General features: G+C 25.4%; 1 protein-coding gene across 1 annotated transcript; it reads left to right on the forward strand.

The window, feature by feature from the left end:
* The first annotated feature begins 807 nt into the window (after positions 1 to 807).
* On the forward strand, positions 808 to 14,558 carry LOC129981143 (beta-1,4-glucuronyltransferase 1-like). The gene is made up of 5 exons (XM_056091845.1): positions 808 to 841; positions 4,067 to 4,147; positions 7,967 to 8,110; positions 9,813 to 10,838; positions 14,081 to 14,558. The coding sequence occupies exons 3-5, from the start codon at positions 8,039 to 8,041 to the stop codon at positions 14,273 to 14,275; spliced, it is 1,293 nt and encodes a 430-aa protein (XP_055947820.1). The 5' UTR covers positions 808 to 841; positions 4,067 to 4,147; positions 7,967 to 8,038; the 3' UTR covers positions 14,276 to 14,558.
* The last annotated feature ends 5,291 nt before the right edge of the window (positions 14,559 to 19,849 follow it).

Genomic DNA, 19,849 nt, shown 5'->3' on the forward strand with positions numbered 1-19,849 from the left:
CTTGAATAAAGGCTTGACTTGATATACAATAAATATTACAATATATACCTACTCAACATGCTATGTCTTTTATTACACTAAGAACCCCGAGTAGGAAATAAACTTTGTGCTAAAGTTGTTTTTACAGTAAGCACTTTATAAAATTATTTTTCTAAATTTGTGTAAAAGTTATTTAACTTATTTTTTTAAAAATAAAGATGACCTAGATCATTAAGTTTTGGTTATATGTCTTCTACTCACAAAACGTGTTATTTAAATCCAATAAGTTATTTCATTCCTGTTAGTTTATTACCTTTACAAGAATTTAACATGCATTTACTTAAAACTACAAAGCACAAGAGTAATATAATGGCAAAAAAAAATCAAGTATGAAAATGAAATGGTTAATGATTTGCTTTATTTCCATATTACATACTGAAACTTAAATATCAATATCACATTACCTCTTCATTCACAATGTAATTTTATACATTTCTAAAAATTATATACGATCCGTTTATGAAATGCAACACAAGAACAAATTTGTAAACATTTTCAAAGATAAGAAATAGTGATTTAAAAATAGACATTAATAGAGAGGAAAACTATATCCACATTCACATGCTAAAGTAATGACAACGTATTCCCTCGTGATCAATGAAAAACGATTCAAATGAACCGGGATAAGCGTTGAGCTACAACTCAACATTTAAAAGCCAACGTTTATCCCTGCTGCCCCTCTCCGGCAAACGTACCTACCTGTGAAAAGTACGGTTCATGATGGATTCGCCCATCCCATAGGGATTACGTTGCGATTGAGACGCTAGTATTTCTGGAGAGGAGAGGGATTGTTTGAGAATAAGTAAGATGATTCAATACATTTATGATTTTTCCACTCATGTACCGAGAAATATGTTTTTTTAAGTAAACATACATGCGTAAATTTGTGGTACTTTTCTCAATATATCATTTAACTGATAAAGTATTAAATTAAGAAATATGATTTGACATTTTTCTTACATTTCCCAGAAAAAAAAAAGAAATATACATACTATTTTGTTTACATAGTCTGTGATCAATAATTTTCAAATCTATTGTGGAAAAGTTACTTCTCCTTCAATTTTCGATCAAATAATTGGGGTAATTGAGAAATATTGCCATATTTTTCACATTTAAAAGAGATGCCCATCCTTTTTTCTGCTGTTAGCTTGTGGGGAATAGGCTCCGAAGCTTTCAACCAAATTTAATTTTTATTAATAAATTCCAGAAAATAGGTATTATTTCTCTTTTTATATAGAATAAAGAGAAATCAGTCGTAGATAATTGTCAATATAAAATATAAGTAAATTGGAATATTAAAAACAATATAAGGTTTAAATAAATTGGTAACAGAAACAAACAAAGTATTTTATTATGTCTTAGATTGTACATCGTTTTATTGATGAATGTCAGAATGATGTTGCCATGTGTTTATATGCTAAATAAATATTACAAAATAGCTTTCAAACTTAAACTAGAATATATTCAATAAAATTTTTTATTATTCTCTGTTTCTCTTATGATTAGACTTATGTGATAATATATCTTGGGGAAACATATTAATACATTCTTGTACTAGTAATTGAAAGGATTTTTACACTCTTAAGAGTTTATAGGTTTATGTTAATTATTATATAAGAATAAGTGGTATTACTTATTCTGCAATATCATTTTTGATGCATTATCAAATAATATCAATTTTGGTGCATGAGATGTTATTCTTTGTAATTCTTGTTAAATATATCTATAGTTCTTATTATTTTAAAACAAAGGAAAAATTAATATAGTTATTTTAAATTATTAGACTTCCACTTTTTTCAGTTTAACTGAAAAGTAATAAATCTTTAAAAAAATGTTTTAAGAAACAGTTATGAGAAAATATTCAAGCATTTAAATATATTCATGTTGTAGCAATTTTTCAACTGATATCTGTATTAATTAGTTTTAAATATTTCAAAAGAAACTAGTAAGTTTAAAGAAGTACAGCATTAGTAATGTCAACTTTTTAAAAATCTTCTTGTTAAATATGCACACACTATAATATTTCATTCACTTACTTTTTTTTTTTTTTTATGAAATATTAGTTTCATATGAAAATAAAAAACAGTAAAAAATTTGGTTTTACAGAAAAAAAGAAAAAAAAAATGTCCTGTTAGAATTGAGGGAAAAAATTAAGAGAGATTACTTACTTATCAACAACAGCTATAAATGTTCCTTTTGATTATATAGGGATGTGTTAATGTGCACTTGTTTAATAAGTGGATAATCCAACATAATGAATATCTGTAAATATGAAATAATATGTTAAGACATAACCTGTAAGTCATCATATATTAATCAAAATTGAAGAATGAGTAAAAATTAAAGTTTGTTGGTGAAAATAGATGAATTTATTGGATGTCCTCTTTTTTTAAAAATTTCCTCTACAATTGAAGTACAATTATATATATATAAAAAAATGAGATATATTTTATGAAAATTATAACTTAGAAATCTTCCTAATTTATTGTTTGTAAAATCTTTATACTATATCTTAGAGAATTATTTGCATTGTAATTGTTCATATGAAACCTGCATGTTTTTTTATTTGTGGTAGCATTCAGTTATATTATTTCATTTAGACTTTCATTTCTATTGAGCCTTAATATAAATTTTATTAGTAGGGAACTTTTCAGTATTTAGATTAAACCAATTTTAGTTTGTCCAAATTAGTTAGTAGTAGTTAGATTAAACAATTTTAGTTTTTTTTTGTGGTACAATTGAAAGTATATTGGTAAAAAAAGATATTGCTGCCTTTGTTTTCAAAAATCATTGAATCAGCAGTTAAATAGAAAAATGCTATCTTTTAGCACAGTTTCTAAATATTAATAAAAGTAGTTCGATTTCATTTCTCTTAAATATTATTAAAGCCATAATTATCTTTATTTTTCATCTGTAATGGCTCAAATCTAGATCATGATCCACTTTTTTTAACCTTTCATCATAATGTACAAATAAAAAAAAAAAACCATTGTGAAATGTATTATTATCTGTTATGCCCAAATAGGGATTTCTTAATTAAAAAAGCACTAGTAATGAACAAAGGACACCTATTAATACTAATGACAAATATGTTTAAAATATAATGCATTTTTAAGTATTTCAGTTGTTACACAATATAAGGAGTACATAGTCTCTTTCTGGCTGTTAATGAAATACATACACAACTGATTAACTGACTCTATTCTCAGACAATTTGAGGGAAAAAATCTCTTCATCCATATGTCTTCAGGCCTACCCTTGAAAAAAATATTTGAAACATTGCAGCATATCTAATTATAGTTCCATATGATTAACTAAAATTAATATAACAGATACCTAATTAAAAAGAGATTAATGAAATTTATATAATGTAGAATTGTGGACTTTCCTATTCTAAAAATCACAATCTAATTAACTAATTATAGAAGTTTTATATATGAAGAATTATTTATAAAGAATGTGATTTTTCATCACAGTTTTGTTAGCTTGTGTTATCTTTCTGCAGAACAAAAGCCAAATTATTAAAATTGAACAATAGTTTATGTATACTTACTAGTAGACAATTTGTTCTTTTTGATGCTTGGTTAGAGCATTTTGGATAGCCTAAGAAATTTGCATCCAATAATTTTAATATAAATATAGGAAAATTTAAGTTTATGAATGAAATTCCAATTTGTCATTTTAATATCTCTTAAAGCATCATGAAATCATAAGAATAAATGATCTTTTCTTAATTTGTGTTTTTTTAATCTATTCTATGGAAGAATACAGGAAATCAAAGGTATACTAAATATTGTTACTAGAAGGGATTTTATGGTTACATTCATTTTCATACTGTGATTTCTTTTTTAACATAGTTCATTTCAAGAAGATACTGTGCTTATAATTTTGCTAAATGCTTACATCTTTTTTAAAATGTAAAAGAGGGAAGAAGATATATAACTTTTTGAGTGAAGAAAGAAAAAAGCTTTATAAATCTTTTTTTAGTAGGATGTAGCATTATTAAAGCATCTTTATTTTTTTTCAGCCTTTGCATTTTAGCATATCATATAATTTTAGCAATGGACAAGAAACAAAGTGTTCCTGTACTTTACATTCATGGATCAAAGTAACTATTTCTTTTCATTTAATCATTACAGTTCTTGTCACTATTAATATATCTTTCCAAATTATTGACCATTATTTCTTCAAAAGAAGGATAATCTAAATCTATACTGAAGCATCATAATTTCAATTGCCTCCTAATTAAAGTTATATCAAGTTATGCATAAATATTGCAATATATATCATCCTATTCTTGAAATTTTGGTGTTACTATTTTAAGTCAATCTCTTGTGTTTTGATTATGAAAAGTTTGACATTTTTTGCTAATTTGCTAGAGCAAGAACGTCAAACTTGTAGACTACCTGTGGCTTAACAAACATGATAATATATAAAAATTTTTTAAAAATTTTACATGGTTATTCCACTTGAAATTTGGCATATGAAATTATTTCTGAGTCAAGAAGTAATTGTTGGTATATGGAATTGTTTTTAATTATAAGGGAAATAAAGATTCTTGTCATGTTTTGAATTACTGTCATTCAAGTTGTATCAGTTTTTAAATTTATCACTCCATATAAAATAATTTTTAACAACTAATATAAACTTAGACCTTGTTTATTTGAACTATAGTAGTATTTAAGAAAGTTCCAGTGGAGATGCTGTTTTTAATTTCCCTTATTAATATTTTATTTATTCAATCAATTAGTGGTACTGCAATTATATTAACCTGTAAGCAAAGTAGAAAATTTTAGTGATACAGCATCTTTACCATTCAAATGAATAGTTAAAAAATTCTTTAGAACAATAAGTGATAATTTTGGATAAAATTGAATATCTCATTTCTGAGCTTTGATTTCTTTTATAATTATTTTTAATACATTATGTGCATGTCTTGCTCTTTATATAGAGATGCACTTACAGATATTTGCATATACTTAATGATTTTTGATAAACTTATTTCTTATTTTGCGATAAAAATACAATTTTATTTGCTGGTGTCATACTTTCTGTTTCCATATGATTCAGTATAACTGTTGGATTTTACTCAGCTAAAATCTCATTTAAGGTTTACAGAATGAAATAAAAGGGAATTGTAAACCTCTGGCCTTTCTTTTTAAATTGTAAAAAACAATTAAAACTACTTGGCAGTGTTCTATGAAATATTTTTAGAAACACACTACACTATTTTGTTGTCTTGTAGTAGTAGCCTTGAAACACTCATTACTTTGCCTTGAATTTATGGCATTTTATTATGTTTGTCTGTAGAACATGCTTTGAAAAAATAATTGTGGAATTTTTTAAAACAATTTTTATTCTTCATAATTTCAAAGAAATAGTCCAATTTTTATCTTTTGTCAAGATTTCTTTATTAAAGTCATAACAAGAGCATGCAAAAACCAACTTGGAAGGTGAGAAGCAGGAAAAAGAGGTTGCGAGAAAATATTCTGAACTTATATAGTTTTAGAAAAGGATTTGTCAACACAGTGTTTTGGTTCTGTGCGAAAAATAATAGCTGAAGTTAAAGTCGTTGTGAAGCCAGAGTTTGAACAATTTAGAAATTATTTTTAGAATGTAAAGTAATTAGGAATTATACAAGGTGCCTTAAAAACCTTGACCGCGGCTCTTATTCGTTAAATATTGATCATAGGCATATATTGTAAATTACAAAGTTGCAAAAAAAAAAAAAAAAAAAAAAAGGTGCAAAATGTTATGAAATCAATTAAAATTTTCAGGGGATTAAACTTTAAAAAATACAAACTTTAAATTTTTATATGGACCTTGTACAAAAAAATTCCCAGTGAGTAAAATGTACCTGATTCTTTTATAAGGTCAAGTACAAAATTTCAGTATTTTATCACAAAAAGTCTCAAAAGATATGAAACTACATAAATGCTGACATAAACCACTTTTCCATGCCTGGATATGAGTTTGCAAAGAAGAAAAATCATGCTGCATTTGATAGGTTCATATCTGAAGCAGCAGTATGAACACTGCTATTTGTATGACTGCAAAACTAAGCCAAAATAATAATTTCTTCATCAGTTGAGTGAAGTATGGGCTTACTTGGTCCACCTACAGTGAAGTATGGGCTTACTTGGTCCATCTACAGGATATGTGCTTCCTCTTTCACACATTCGTTGCACTAATTGGGAAATAAATCCCCCAGAAGGATGTCGAGAATCAGGATATTTACGCCGAAATTCCCATGCAGTTTCGCTAGCATTGCGATTGCATAAAGCATTAGGATTTCAAAAAGTTCTTCATTGCTGTACTGTGACATACTGTTTGTACAGGCTAATTGCACTCTCAAAATATAGCAGAAGTGTGAAATATTTATATGCGAGTTATTCTTATGTAAGTTATGCTACTGATCAATGATAGAGCACAAATAACATAATATAATGACATGTCTGTTGAGATTATGGGACATACCAATCAGAGGCATATATTTGCATATGCAAACATTTCTAAGTTTTTTTACAAGTTCATTGACTGTTCTATTTTTAAGTTATATTCTGAAATACGTAATATAAAATTTTAAAGTATTTTTCAGGAAGCAAAGATTTTAAAATTTGTATTTAAAACTGTTGTTGTGACTTATCCCACCTGGTCGACAGTAACATCAAACCAGGTCCATGAGCCCAAACGCCTTCAAGCAATATAGCACAGCCTCAGGAATCGAGAACAGCTGGCTGGTATTTAAAACTAAAGATATAAAGCATATTTTATTTTCTTATGATGCATTCCTGCGTCACGTCATCTGCACTGAAGCTGTAAACATTTGCATTTGAATTTGTGATTGACCCTTTACCAGCTTTGTTTTAACATATCTTTGAGAGTTTTCAAGACAAAATTCTGAAATTTTGTACATGACCTTATTAGAGAATAAGGCACATTTTACTCATTGGGAATCCCCTGAAAATTTTATTCAATTTCATAACATTTTGCACCTTTTTTATGCAACTTTGTAATTTACAGTATATGTCTATAATCCATATTTAAGGAATAAAAGCCACATTCAATTTTTTTAGACACCGTGTATATACATATATATATATTGTTTTGGCTTTTCCATGCTGCTCAGTGTCTAGTATCTGTAACTTTAACAATTCAGCATTAATGTGCAATATCAAATGAAATGTAGCTAAAATAAATGCTTGCTCTGCTAAATTTTGGTAAAATCTGGCTTTAAACATGTATATGTTTTGAATACTTTCACAAGTCTCTCTCTCTCTCTCTCTCTCTCTGTCTCTTTTATTTTGTCTTTCTTTACTGAGTATATCATTCAAGTTTCTAGACATGGTTTAAATATTGAATTTTTTAAATCTACATAAAAATGAACCTTTTGCTTAAACAGGCAGATTCAATTCAAGTTGCAATTTCACGTGAATGCCTTTCTGGTTGATTTACCAAAAGTATTATTTCTTATTATTTTTCTTATTTATTATATTTATATATTATAATATTTTAAACATATTTTTCTTTTGAATGTGCTGTCTAAAATTATTAGCGATTTCTGTTACTACAATGATTGTATTTTTGTTAGTACTGCACCTTTTAAAAACTTAATGACGAACTTGCAAATATTTCAATTTTATAAATTTGAAAATGGTATGTTATCAACTCAAGAAGAAATAAATAAGAATTTTCTTTATTAGAATTTGATCACTACAACAGTTTAATATAGGATATAACATTTTTGTTATGGTATCTCTGCATGTGTGATTAATATTTCAATTGAAATGAATGCATTTATATCATATCACATATATAAATTTTATTTCACAATTCCTACACTCATTTATGTTTAGATTTTATAATTTAAACTATTAAAATGCATTTAGAAATTCTAAGCATTTTTAGTAAAAATTATATTTTCTAGGTTTATATTAAAAAGCCACTTGAAAAAGAACTGTTCAGAAACAATTGATGTATTTCACTAACACAGTTTTCAATGAGCAACATGATACAAGCTCTGTGGAAAAAAGCAGTCATATTTTTAGTTATAACAATTGCTATTCTACAAGTGAGTAATAATTTTAAAATTTTATTTTTATATTAAATTTATTTCATTTTAAACTTATAAAATATATTTTAACATAATTTTTTGTTGCTGTATTGTTTCATAAATTTTTGTTTTTTTTAAAAAAAAATTTCCATTTGTTAAATAACATAGTTATATTAATAGATATTGAAAATTTATATTGAAGAGCTATTTAACTACCAGTTTTATGAACCAGTTTTATTTATTTTAACTACTGGTTTATTTTGGAATTATTTCAAAATATGTTTTTTGAAATAAATATATCACATTATGATTCATGCTGTTGAAATATGAATTCTAAAAGTTTTGGCATTAGTTCTATAGTTAGTAAATTTTAGTATAATGTATTTATAGTCATTGTTTGTGTTGATAAAATAAGATTCAATGTGAAATTAATTTTGTATTGCAGACTAATAAATACATGGACATTATAAGAATACCTTGTATGTGGACTTTACAATCTTATTTGCCTCCTAATGGAGGCCCACAGTAATCTGGTAACTATGCCAACAAGTTTAGGGGCATAGAATTCCAATTTCAAAACCTGATTTCATCAAAAATGATAGTAACCATCTTAATTTTGGAGTAAAGGTGAAAAATGTCCTTATATTTATGCAACATTAAAGTTTGATTAAAAAAAAATACTGAATTAGTTGTTCTGTTTTTTTACCATTATTCAAAATTTTAAAATTTATTCTTTTGTATTTCTTGAAACTGATATTTTAATATAACTAAACTAATCTCAAGCAAAATTATTCAGTAAAAATTACAGGTTACTGTTGTTGTAAGCTATTTTTTGATAATCTACAAAAGTAATATTTGAACATTTTTAGCCCCCTATGCAAATAATAAAATCACATTGTCTATATTTCTTTCATAATTGAAAAGGAAAAAAATTTATTACAGAAAGATAATGAATTGAATATTTCAAACAGTGATGCAAAAAATAATATAGGCAGTAACAGTTTATGTTATTGTAAAAAAGAACTTTATTATTATTATTATTATTATTTAGAATACATTCCTTAAATTCATTACATAATCGTTTTGTTCCCATTATTAGTTGTTTTTCAGTTGTATTGTAGTGAAGTTTGATAGAGAAGCAACATTATGTAAACTTAATGTTTGAAAACATAAGAATTCCTTTTTTATATTTGCCTGCTGTAAGTATAACTTGTTTCTATTAACATGAAAAGTTATTATTGCATATGTCGTAATAAGTTTCTAGTCTTCTAAGATCTTTTAATCCGAGGTCAATTCTGATCAATATCCATGAAGTAATGCTCAGTAATGAATAGACATCATGCTGAATTAATTATTTATCTCCCATTCAGTTTTTTTTTTTTTTAAAAAAGAAAATCTTTCTAAACTGAATGTGAGATGCTGATGAATGGATTATTTTTATTTCCACAATTTTTTTTATGTTGATTCAACAAAAATATGTGACATTGAACCTTAAAAATTGGAAAGAAGGAAAGGAAATTTGATATTATTCATCCAGGCATTCAGTAATGCAATTAATTGCTAACAAAGACAGGTTAAAAAGGAAAAGTAAACAGAAATAGATGTACAAAATTTCTTCCTAGTGATTATATTTATTTACAGTATTTTTTAAATTCAGGTAAAAAGTGTCTTAATTTTAATGTTGGTTTATTATAAAAGTGGATTTGAATTTTTTTTCTAGGTAATACATATGACTTTGCTAAGTAGACTAGAAGCTCGTAAGAATCAGCATCGCCAAAGAGAAGCTACTTCCAGAGGATGGGAATCAAATGCTCGTATATATCATGAAACTGAAATCCAGAAAGACAGGGCCAATATGATGCGATCAATTCACCAAAGCAGTGTTCTGGACTCTTCGGGGGAATTCCACATAATAAATTATCTCATTACTGGGGAACTCATGAAAAATCGTAATCATCCAAAACATGGCCTCACTCTTGCTACTCAAACAACCATCAATGGTCTTCATAACTTAGATTTGCTTTCATCAGCATGGCAAGGACCTATCTCAGTTGCAGTTTTCAGCTTAACTGAAGATGTACCACTGGCAGTTGAAACTATTTTACACCTTAGACGGTGCTATCAGAATATCAGGTATAATACAAGCTTCCATTTGGTTTATCCTTTAAATGGACCTACCAATAATGCTCTGCCTTCTTCCTATCCAAATGTTAATTCCTGTGACTTTTTATCTAACAATTTGCAAAAAATTAGCTTAGGCAAGAATTATGCTTTGGGTGTAGCTTATCCAAATAATTTATTAAGAAATGTAGCAAGAAGAAGTGCGCTTACAGAATTTGTTTTCATGATAGATATCGATATGGTGCCAAGTGAGAATCTGCATAATGACTTTTTGCAATTTGCTAAAGAGAAAAAGCTTTTCTCAGATTCCAGTAAAGATGACAAGACTGTTTATGTTGTGCCAGCATTTGAAGTCAAAGAAGATGGTGCCATACCTCGAACCAAATCTGCATTACTTCAACAAGTTGAAGCAATGGAAGCTAGACCCTTTTATTTTGAACTTTGTTGGAAATGTCAGAAACATACAGATTATGAAGCTTGGCAGAAGGAACCGCCTTCGAAGAAACTAGATGTTCTATTTGAAGTCTTGTGGAGAGATCCTTGGGAGCCATTTTACATAGGACGGAATAATGTTCCTCTCTATGATGAAAGATTTCGCCAATATGGTTTCAATAGAATTAGTCAAGTATGTTATATCTTTGTTAAAGTATATGGAAACATCATTTATTTTTTTATTATTAATTTATTTTATTCTAAAAAATGGTTACTTTTCACTATCAGTAACAGTAAACTATCAGAGTTAATTGTCAATATGTTTTGCATTAGCACCATTTTCTGTTAGAAAGCTCCCAAACAATGATCTGCCAAATCTTAATGAATAACTCCCTAAATTCTTACAACACATTCAAATTGTTTGTAGTTCTTTGGTTGTGCAACACTAAGTAGTGCCATCATTCAGACTTGTCAATGATTGAGGATCTACTAATAGATTAACACCTCTATATTTTGCATATGCAAAATGTTTTCTTTTCTTTTTAAAAAGTTAAGATAAGTTACTTAATCACTTTTTAAAAAGTTATTAAGTTAAGATGTTAAGTTATACAGTTGCTAGAGATTAAATACAAGTGCTATTGAAATTTTTTTCAGGCTTTTTTTTTGCAAAATATTTATCAGAATTAATGGCAACTGTAGTACAATTGCCTGTATTATGATGACAGAATGAAAGGATAGCTGCTTTATATATAAAACTGTGTTTGTCTATTTCTGTGAAGTAATATAAATTTAGTATTTATATACCTTCATTTTTTGAGATCCTTTAATTATTCTTTGTGACAATGTTTGTTGCTTTTAAAGAATCTTATCATTTAGTTTTAATAATTAAATAATAAAATATTTATTTGTATTTTACATTACATTTTTAATTCTGTAAACTAGCAAAATTTTACTTCACCTTTCATTTCAGCAAAAGTATCTAATTTTTTTTTTTTTTTAAATCCAACATTCAAGTCAAAAATGCAATTGACAATAATGCTAGATCATGTAACTTATTCTACTCTATGAAATCCATGATTTTCATTTTATTCATTTATCCACTAAATGCAATAGTTTCACTTATGTTTTTACCTTATATTAATTACATTTATACTAAACACTTAGTGGAGGACATGCTAGTTCAATGTTGCAGTTTAATTTTCTGTTATTTGTCTTACCACTGATTTTATTGATAAAATTATTTTTCAGTCCTGGAGAACAGAACAATAGGAGTGTCTGTATGTCTATGTAATTGTAATACCTTCAGTTGAGAATTAATGGTATTTTGCCTATTGTGCCAGTCTATAGTGAAACCATTGACCATGGAAAATTTTACTACCAATATTCTAGATTCTTTGAAAAGAAAATGTTATTTTTATCATGTAATGATTTCTTTCTCGTCATGGAAAAGTCATTGAACTGCAGCGTTAATCCACTGTTTCCTTATGAAAATTTTGTTTATGATAGAAAGTTTCTACTAAAAAGTTTTATAGAAAAAATTCTAGTAAAATTTGTACCTTACTATTCTTATCCATGGAGTCTATTGGTTCTGAAATTCATAAATTCTGATTTTTTAAAATTTCTATTTATGGAAAAAATTATTTTTAATATTTCAGTTAAATGAGTTTTTTTCTATAAATAATGCAACATAGAATTGAAATGAGAAGATTTTTTTTAAACTCCTTTAAACTCATATTATGACTAATAAAAAATTATTTGACAAGTTCTAAAGTTCTAATAAGATATAGGCATTTCAACTACAAAAAAAAAAAAAAAAAAAAAAAAAAAATCTTTAACCAGAAAAAAATCTTTGACCCACTGAATTTGAATTATTATATATAAAAAAAGAATTAAAAAGGATTGAAGAGTTTTTTTTCCTCCAACAATTATTTATTGCACCTTTTTATAGAAATAATACCCAGAATCATGTTATCACGTGGACTATTAAGGCTGTGTTTAAGGGTATCTAATCTAAGGAACAGGATTGGGACTTAAAATTTATTGTACTAATTGATTTATAATTAAATAAAAAATGATTTCATTATAATTTGGAACATATTAAAAGTAAGATTATTATGCTGGTAATTAGGCAGTAATAAGGATTTTGAAATTAAAAAAAAATTAAAGAATGACTTAAATTTGTCATCAGAACAATCTGGGCTGAATAATTTAATTGCTTCATTTATAAAAAAATATTTTAGAAAATATTAATTTAACCAAAATTTTTGGTGAATTTATCATAAGTAAATGCCATAAAAGCTTTAGATAAGCTTATTTATATCAGCCAGTTTGTTAACTGTACAGTATCTTGTAATATAATTTATCTTATCAAAATATATAAAACTTATTTATTTGATTGTGTCATTTTATATAAATTAATATGCAAAGTATTTATATATAATCTGTTATATAAATTAAAATGTTAGGTAAATTACTGTTAAAGAAGATTACTGTATTAAAGAAATAGAATAAACTAATAAATATCTATAATACAATCACTAAAATTTATCATTATATGATAAGAGTTGGCAGAAGCTGGTCTGCCAAATCAGATTTTGATTGTTGATTTCGGTGCTGATTTGCAAAATTTTAAGGTTTTAATCAGATGATGCCTTTTTTTTCCTTTTCTCCTTGACTATTAGATTGGCATGTACATGTGGTACAGGTTTTTTAATTCTGATAGAGTGTCAAAATACTCTATGCAATGGCATAATTTTACTTTTTGCAGTGTTTTCCTGTAATAAACTAAAAAAGAATTGATTGTATGTTTATCTTAATAGAAAAAAAAAAAAAAGAGTCAATTTCCAAATATGCTTTGATAGAAATTAAACTAATTGAACTTTAAAATAGAAATTGAACTTTGATTTTTTAATATCAAATAATGAAAAGAAAAGCTAGTATCATTTTCTTAGTTGATTGATCTGGTTTTCAAACCTAAGATTTTTATTGTTGCTTATTTTGTGATAATTGTTTAAAATATTAAAACATTTAATAAACTTTCTCTTAAATAAAGCACAAATTGATCTGATGATTAATCTTTTTTTCTCCAAATCATTGTTATAATAGAGTAACTAAAGCAATATTTTGTAAATTTTTTTTATATTTTTTTTCCCAACATGTATTTTTTACTCCCCATTACTTTATTCTAATTTGCGTTTCTTTCTTTTCTTGTTGTTGTTTATTAGGATCTATATTGTTAAGATTTTTGTTTAGGAGTAGAATGATATATTGAACTCTGGATATATTTACAATTGTAACTAATTTTTCAAATTTTTAATGATAAAATTACCAAGAAAATTTCTTTTTACTGTAAATTGTATTTTAAATATAGTGGTTTACCAAAAATATTTAAATTGCTAATGTTGTAAAATTTCACTTTTAAAAATTTTTTTGCAGGTCTGTGAATTACATGTTGCAGGGTACAAATTTTCAGTCTTAAACAATGCTTTCATTGTGCATCGTGGTCTAAAAACTCCAAATTCCTTTCATAAGGACAAAGAAGTTGACCAAGATCGAAACAGAATTTTGTTTCGCCAATTTAAAGTAGAATTGAAGGAGAAGTATCCAGATTCTTCTCGGAAATGTTATTGAACTTAGTTCCTTCTAAGAATACTCTAATGCATCTCATGTCAGAATATATAGTAAATAGATCTGATATCATTTGTTTCTTTCATCTTTTTTATTTAAATTATGGGTAACAATAAAAATGTAAATGTTAACATTTATATACCTGCTTAAAAGTATAATCTCTGATATACTGTATTTTATAATAATTTGCTTGAACACAAATTTATATTGCAGCTTTTATGAAAGCTTGTTCTGATACTTTTCTTTAGATAAATATAATTAAACCATTGGTATTTTTAAAACTTATTTGCAGCATTTTTTATATGCTTGGTTTATGTAGAGTACATAATCTTTTTTTAAAGCATTATCTAAAAATTTAAAATTATATGTCTAATAATTGGAATAAAACAATTTATCTTACTGTTAGTCAAAAAAGAATACTTTTATTAAGATGCATTCAAATTTAAAGTTTCAGAACTTCATACATTCTGAACTATTTTTCAGAGATAAACACCAAGCATCTATTATTGTCTTTAATTTTTTGAAAAGATTGTTATGTTTTACTATGAAATATTTTCTGTTTTGTTTCATTTGGAAATCAAGCAAAGCCAAAATTTTTTTTTTAATTCCCCATTATTAGATTGATTATTAACATATTTTCAGTAAAGATAGAAAGATTATATTTTATTCATGTTAAAATTTGTTAGCCTGTAGTTTTAAAATATTGATTTGCTTGTTAATGGAATTTGTTGTGATATTTACTATAAAGAAATTAGTGAGAAAAAGGAACAAGGAATTTTGGTTTTCTTTTTTCTTTTCTAACTAAACAGAACATTTTCATTTTAAAATAATAATCATTCATTTCATAAACTCATTACCATCCATTTGCACATTTCATTCTATTCAGTCCATTTTATAAATTTTTTCTCTACACAATTAATATTTATTGGATTCGTTAATAAAATTAATTTTTGTTGGCTATGCATGTTATTTTGTGCATAGCACAATTGCATAATGCATCAATTGCTACCTTCATTTTAAAATAAGAGTTTTTTTTTTTCTTTATAATAAAAAAGATTCCCTTTTTTAAAAAGTTTAATGTCTGGAGAGAGAGGGTCTAAGTACTTAATTATTTTTGGCTAATTAACAGTGTCAATTAGATGACTTAAATGGTTGAAATATTAAATAAATAAATTTGATGATTATTAGCTTGTATGTTCCTTGTTGATATATATTGCTTATTATTAATTATTATTAATATTAAATTAACTGTTATGTTACAATTATATCAAAGTTATACATTTAGGGGTTCAATCTGTACAGAAAGTTTTACAATTTTCTGCTTAAAAAATTGCAGTTTTATTTTATTGCTTGTTACTCATAATAAATAATTTAAATTGATCTTAAATGTAAAAAATGAAACATTTATGTTAAGATGAAGGCAGTAATTTTTTTTTCTCATTTTTGAACTTTATTTTATGTTTACAATTTTTACATTAAGATACACATTGCAGCTATGTCTTGTAAATTAATTACAACTTGTTTAAAGAAATGTTTATGCTGTTTGAATAATTATTGTATTAGCTATTAACATCATGTCTCAAAGTTTCAAAACTCTGTTTATAAAAATATTTTAATTTTACAATTATCAGAAGTATTCAAAATACTATTTTTACTATCCAGTCTCATTTTATGTAACCAGTTGAGGAAATTGAAAATAGTACTACTTTATCAGTTTGCATTTGAATCAAACTCCTTCATCGGATTCTCTTTGCTGATCTGTCATAATTGCTCTTGAATTACAAACATTTTGTTTCTGTCAATGCATGACAAGATACTTCTGGATAAGATAGTCTGAGTGCTACCTCTTCATCCTAAGAATCTGTTCACCAAAAATCCATTAACATATGCGTTCACATCAAGATAGCATTCTTGGAATGCCCCATCTTGCTGGAAATACCATTCTTCATTATTAAAAATTACATGAATCCATAGTATAATGTTAACTCTGTTCTTAATTTCTGATTAACATCATTTGTTGCAACATTATCGAAGAATAAAGTTATGATTAATAACCATGTTGACAAGCTTTCTTTCAAATTTAACTCACAGAAAAATCACATAGTGTTTATCTATCATCCAAGGATTATTGATGATCTGAGTCATTATATTTATGGTCTATTTTGATTGGGATTTTTTAATGAAAAAATATGTTTTAATATAAATAAAATGGAAAATGATTGTCTTAATTAAAGCCATGAAACTTTTGATAGCTTACAAAATTCTATATTTGTATTTATCAGTCTGATTTAATGAAACTTTTAGGCATGTTGTTAGCTATGAATGCATTATTTCTTCAAAGAGTATATGCTATTTTCTTTTTTTAAGTATTCTTAATAAAATACTACTTCCTTCAATTATTCCAAATTCTGAAGTTCTTTTAGTTGTTATAGGTGTTTGTTTTTGTATGTTGTTTATATATTATAAACAAATATATGCCTGTTTATATTTAATTCTGTGTGAAAACTATTAAATTTTTGTTATAAATCATCATAACGAATATAATCTGTTGTGAATATTTTTTCTTACCTTTTATAAAAGTAAATTTCAATATTTCATGTGCATGTGAATGTATTTATATAAATAGAGCCAAATTTTATTTCTAGTTTATAGATCCATTTTAATCACATTTTAGTTATGTATAGTAATTCTGATGTTTTAAAATTTGATAAAGGGATTTTTAAATTATTTTTCCAAAACATTTAAAAGCTTTTATTATACAAATTATTTTTTACAGTCAATCTCTGTAATTTTTTTTTATATAGTTCAGTTTTTAGAGTTAAAATTATTGAAAATCTCTTAAACTATTGATACACTAAATACAATGCAAAGAAATTTCTTTTTATTAAATTTGATCATGTGAGAAATTTGATGATTTTTATATTCTGTTTGATTGGTTTCAGAATTTTTCTGATTTTTTTTAAAAAACTACAATAAAACAAGATTGCAAAAAGTAAAAGAAGAAAAAGCAACCTATAACATATCTAATTATACTCTTCATAACCAAGATTTAAAATTTAATAAAATGATATATAACGGGTATTTTTTTCAAGTTCAACAGTGATATTCTCATTTATATATTTATATTTTAATGAACAATTTCAAATGTGTTAATGTGCATAAATTATTTTTTATTTTCGAATTATATTATTTTAATTCTGTTCATTTTTTTCAATATGGATTTACTTATTCTCTTTATTATTGTTTTCAATTTTTTATTTTGTAATAATAGCTATTTTCAGCATTTTAATATAATTTTTTTTTATTATTTACAAAAGATGTTAGTCAACATTCACTTTTATTTTTGATATTATTATTTTTTTTATTTCCAATCTTTAGTTTTGATCCTAAAATTAACTTTTTAAATAATTTTTAGTGTTCATTTAATTTTTTTTCTTGGAAGTTATTCATCTTGTAAATATTGGATTTTTCTAATGATTTTGAAAATATAAATGCTTAATTTAAATAACAATTGCTTTAATCATTTACATGGATCCATTTTACTTCATTTGTGACAGTTATAGATAGATAGATTTTTTTAAAAAATTTATTTTTCTAAATGGTTTGAATTTACTTAGTTACTTATAAAAAGTTTTGCTGCTGATTTTGCACTTAAAGATGTATACTTAAATCTAGCTGTGATTTTGTTTCTGTAATAACTTTGGCTTGTATTACAGAAATAATCTTGAAGTCAAATATATTAGTCCTATTATAGCATTTATCAATGTGCTCATTAATGAATGTTTAATGCTCTCTCTTTTTTGTTTGCTGTGTTTTTGTTATTGAAATATTTTAAACCAAAGAATTTAGTATTGTAGTCAAAAGTGCAATATTTCATGAATATTTATGATTGTTATTTATGCTTCAGTTAGCTTTCAAATATTTAAAAAGTCAAAGTTTCATTTCATTCAAAATTGACATTTGAGGTGCCATATAATAATATTCTAAGCATTTAACTTCTTTACTTATAAACATCACTGTTTTTTATATCTATGCCTTATTATCAAACATTATTATCTACAATGTTAAGATATTTGAGATAGTGCTGTTTGACTTTAAGCTGACAATGCATGAATATTTTGTTTGATTTTGAATGTTCATATTTTGTGCTTTTTTAATTGTCTTTTCTTAAATAATGTGATTCATACTTAAGCATTTTTATATGTATTTAATGCATGTTATTTGTGTGTTATTCTGTATTTGTAGTGCAATGGACTGTTCATATTAATGATAAATTTTATGAATTCTCTCTCATATATGTTTGATATAACTAACCATAAGTGTTTCAGGAATATTTCTTAATATTACCTTTTCAATATTTTATTGCTATGTAAAACATTTCTGTTGTTTTTATGTATTGTCATGATTTCAAATGCAAATATGTACAGTTATAATTTTTATATAACCAAAAACATGATAATTATATCTTTGCCATATAAGAATGATTTTTGTTTGCATACTGATATTTTGCCTTTTTGTTATTATTGTTAAAACTTATTTAATGAAGCTTTTTATCTTTTGCTATATATTTAAATTTTATTTAATTCTTTAACTGACAGTTTCTTACATAAGTGTTTAGACTTTACAGAAAGTTTTGTCTTAGTTTTCTAAAAAAATAATATTATTTAATAATTTTATTGCAATATAACTTTGTTTGCTGATTGTAAAACTTGTTTTTATTTTGTTATGTTCAGTCATAATTATATTTTATTTTTTATCCAATAATTCTAGTGACTAATTGATTTTGTGGCTCAATTTTTTTCACCTAGAATCTAGAAAATGTTTTTAAAATGTATGCTATTTTTTTTTCTAGTCTTTAAGTTTACTAATTTGCTGCAGAAAAATAGAATTGTTTTAATTATATATTTCATGTGACTGTAAAAATGTCATCTTTATTATTAATAAAGTTTTATAATTGTTCTGTGAGAAATATTGATAGTCTTTTTCTGAGCCAATTATTATCCCTCCATGCTTGAAGTTACTATATTTAATTGGATTACTATATTTTTTAATTGTAACCCAATAGCTAATTTCTAAACTACTAGAGGTAAGCATATACATCTTTGACATGCACACACTTTTTAAAAAAGGGATGTTCCACTATACTACAATTGAAACTTATTGTATGATGGCATGATGTCTTAAAAATGAAAAGAGCTAGAAAGATTTAATTTAATATATGGTTTCGTCATTAAAATTGTTGATCTGCTTCATATTTGAGCCTAATTCATGAAAGTATTGTTTGTCAGTTCGTTTGTTCGCGGGTATGTGAAAATTATAATGACAAGATATAACATTTTAGATAAATTAAATTTGTTATATGTTCTTGATATCAAAATTTTTGTAAATTTGTAAATAAAAATCCTAATAGAATCCTTTATAAAATTTCAAAATCCTAATAGAAAAAAAAATTGATCTGTTTATATGGTTGTCTTCGCTACACATTGAAACATAAAACCATATTGTGCAAGTAAATCAGAAAGTGGAGAGAAGGGCACTTTTCATTTTTTAAAAAAAAATTCTAAATATTTAGGCTTT

Source organism: Argiope bruennichi, chromosome 8 (genome assembly GCF_947563725.1).
Source record: "Argiope bruennichi chromosome 8, qqArgBrue1.1, whole genome shotgun sequence".
Lineage (NCBI taxonomy): Eukaryota > Metazoa > Arthropoda > Arachnida > Araneae > Araneidae > Argiope > Argiope bruennichi.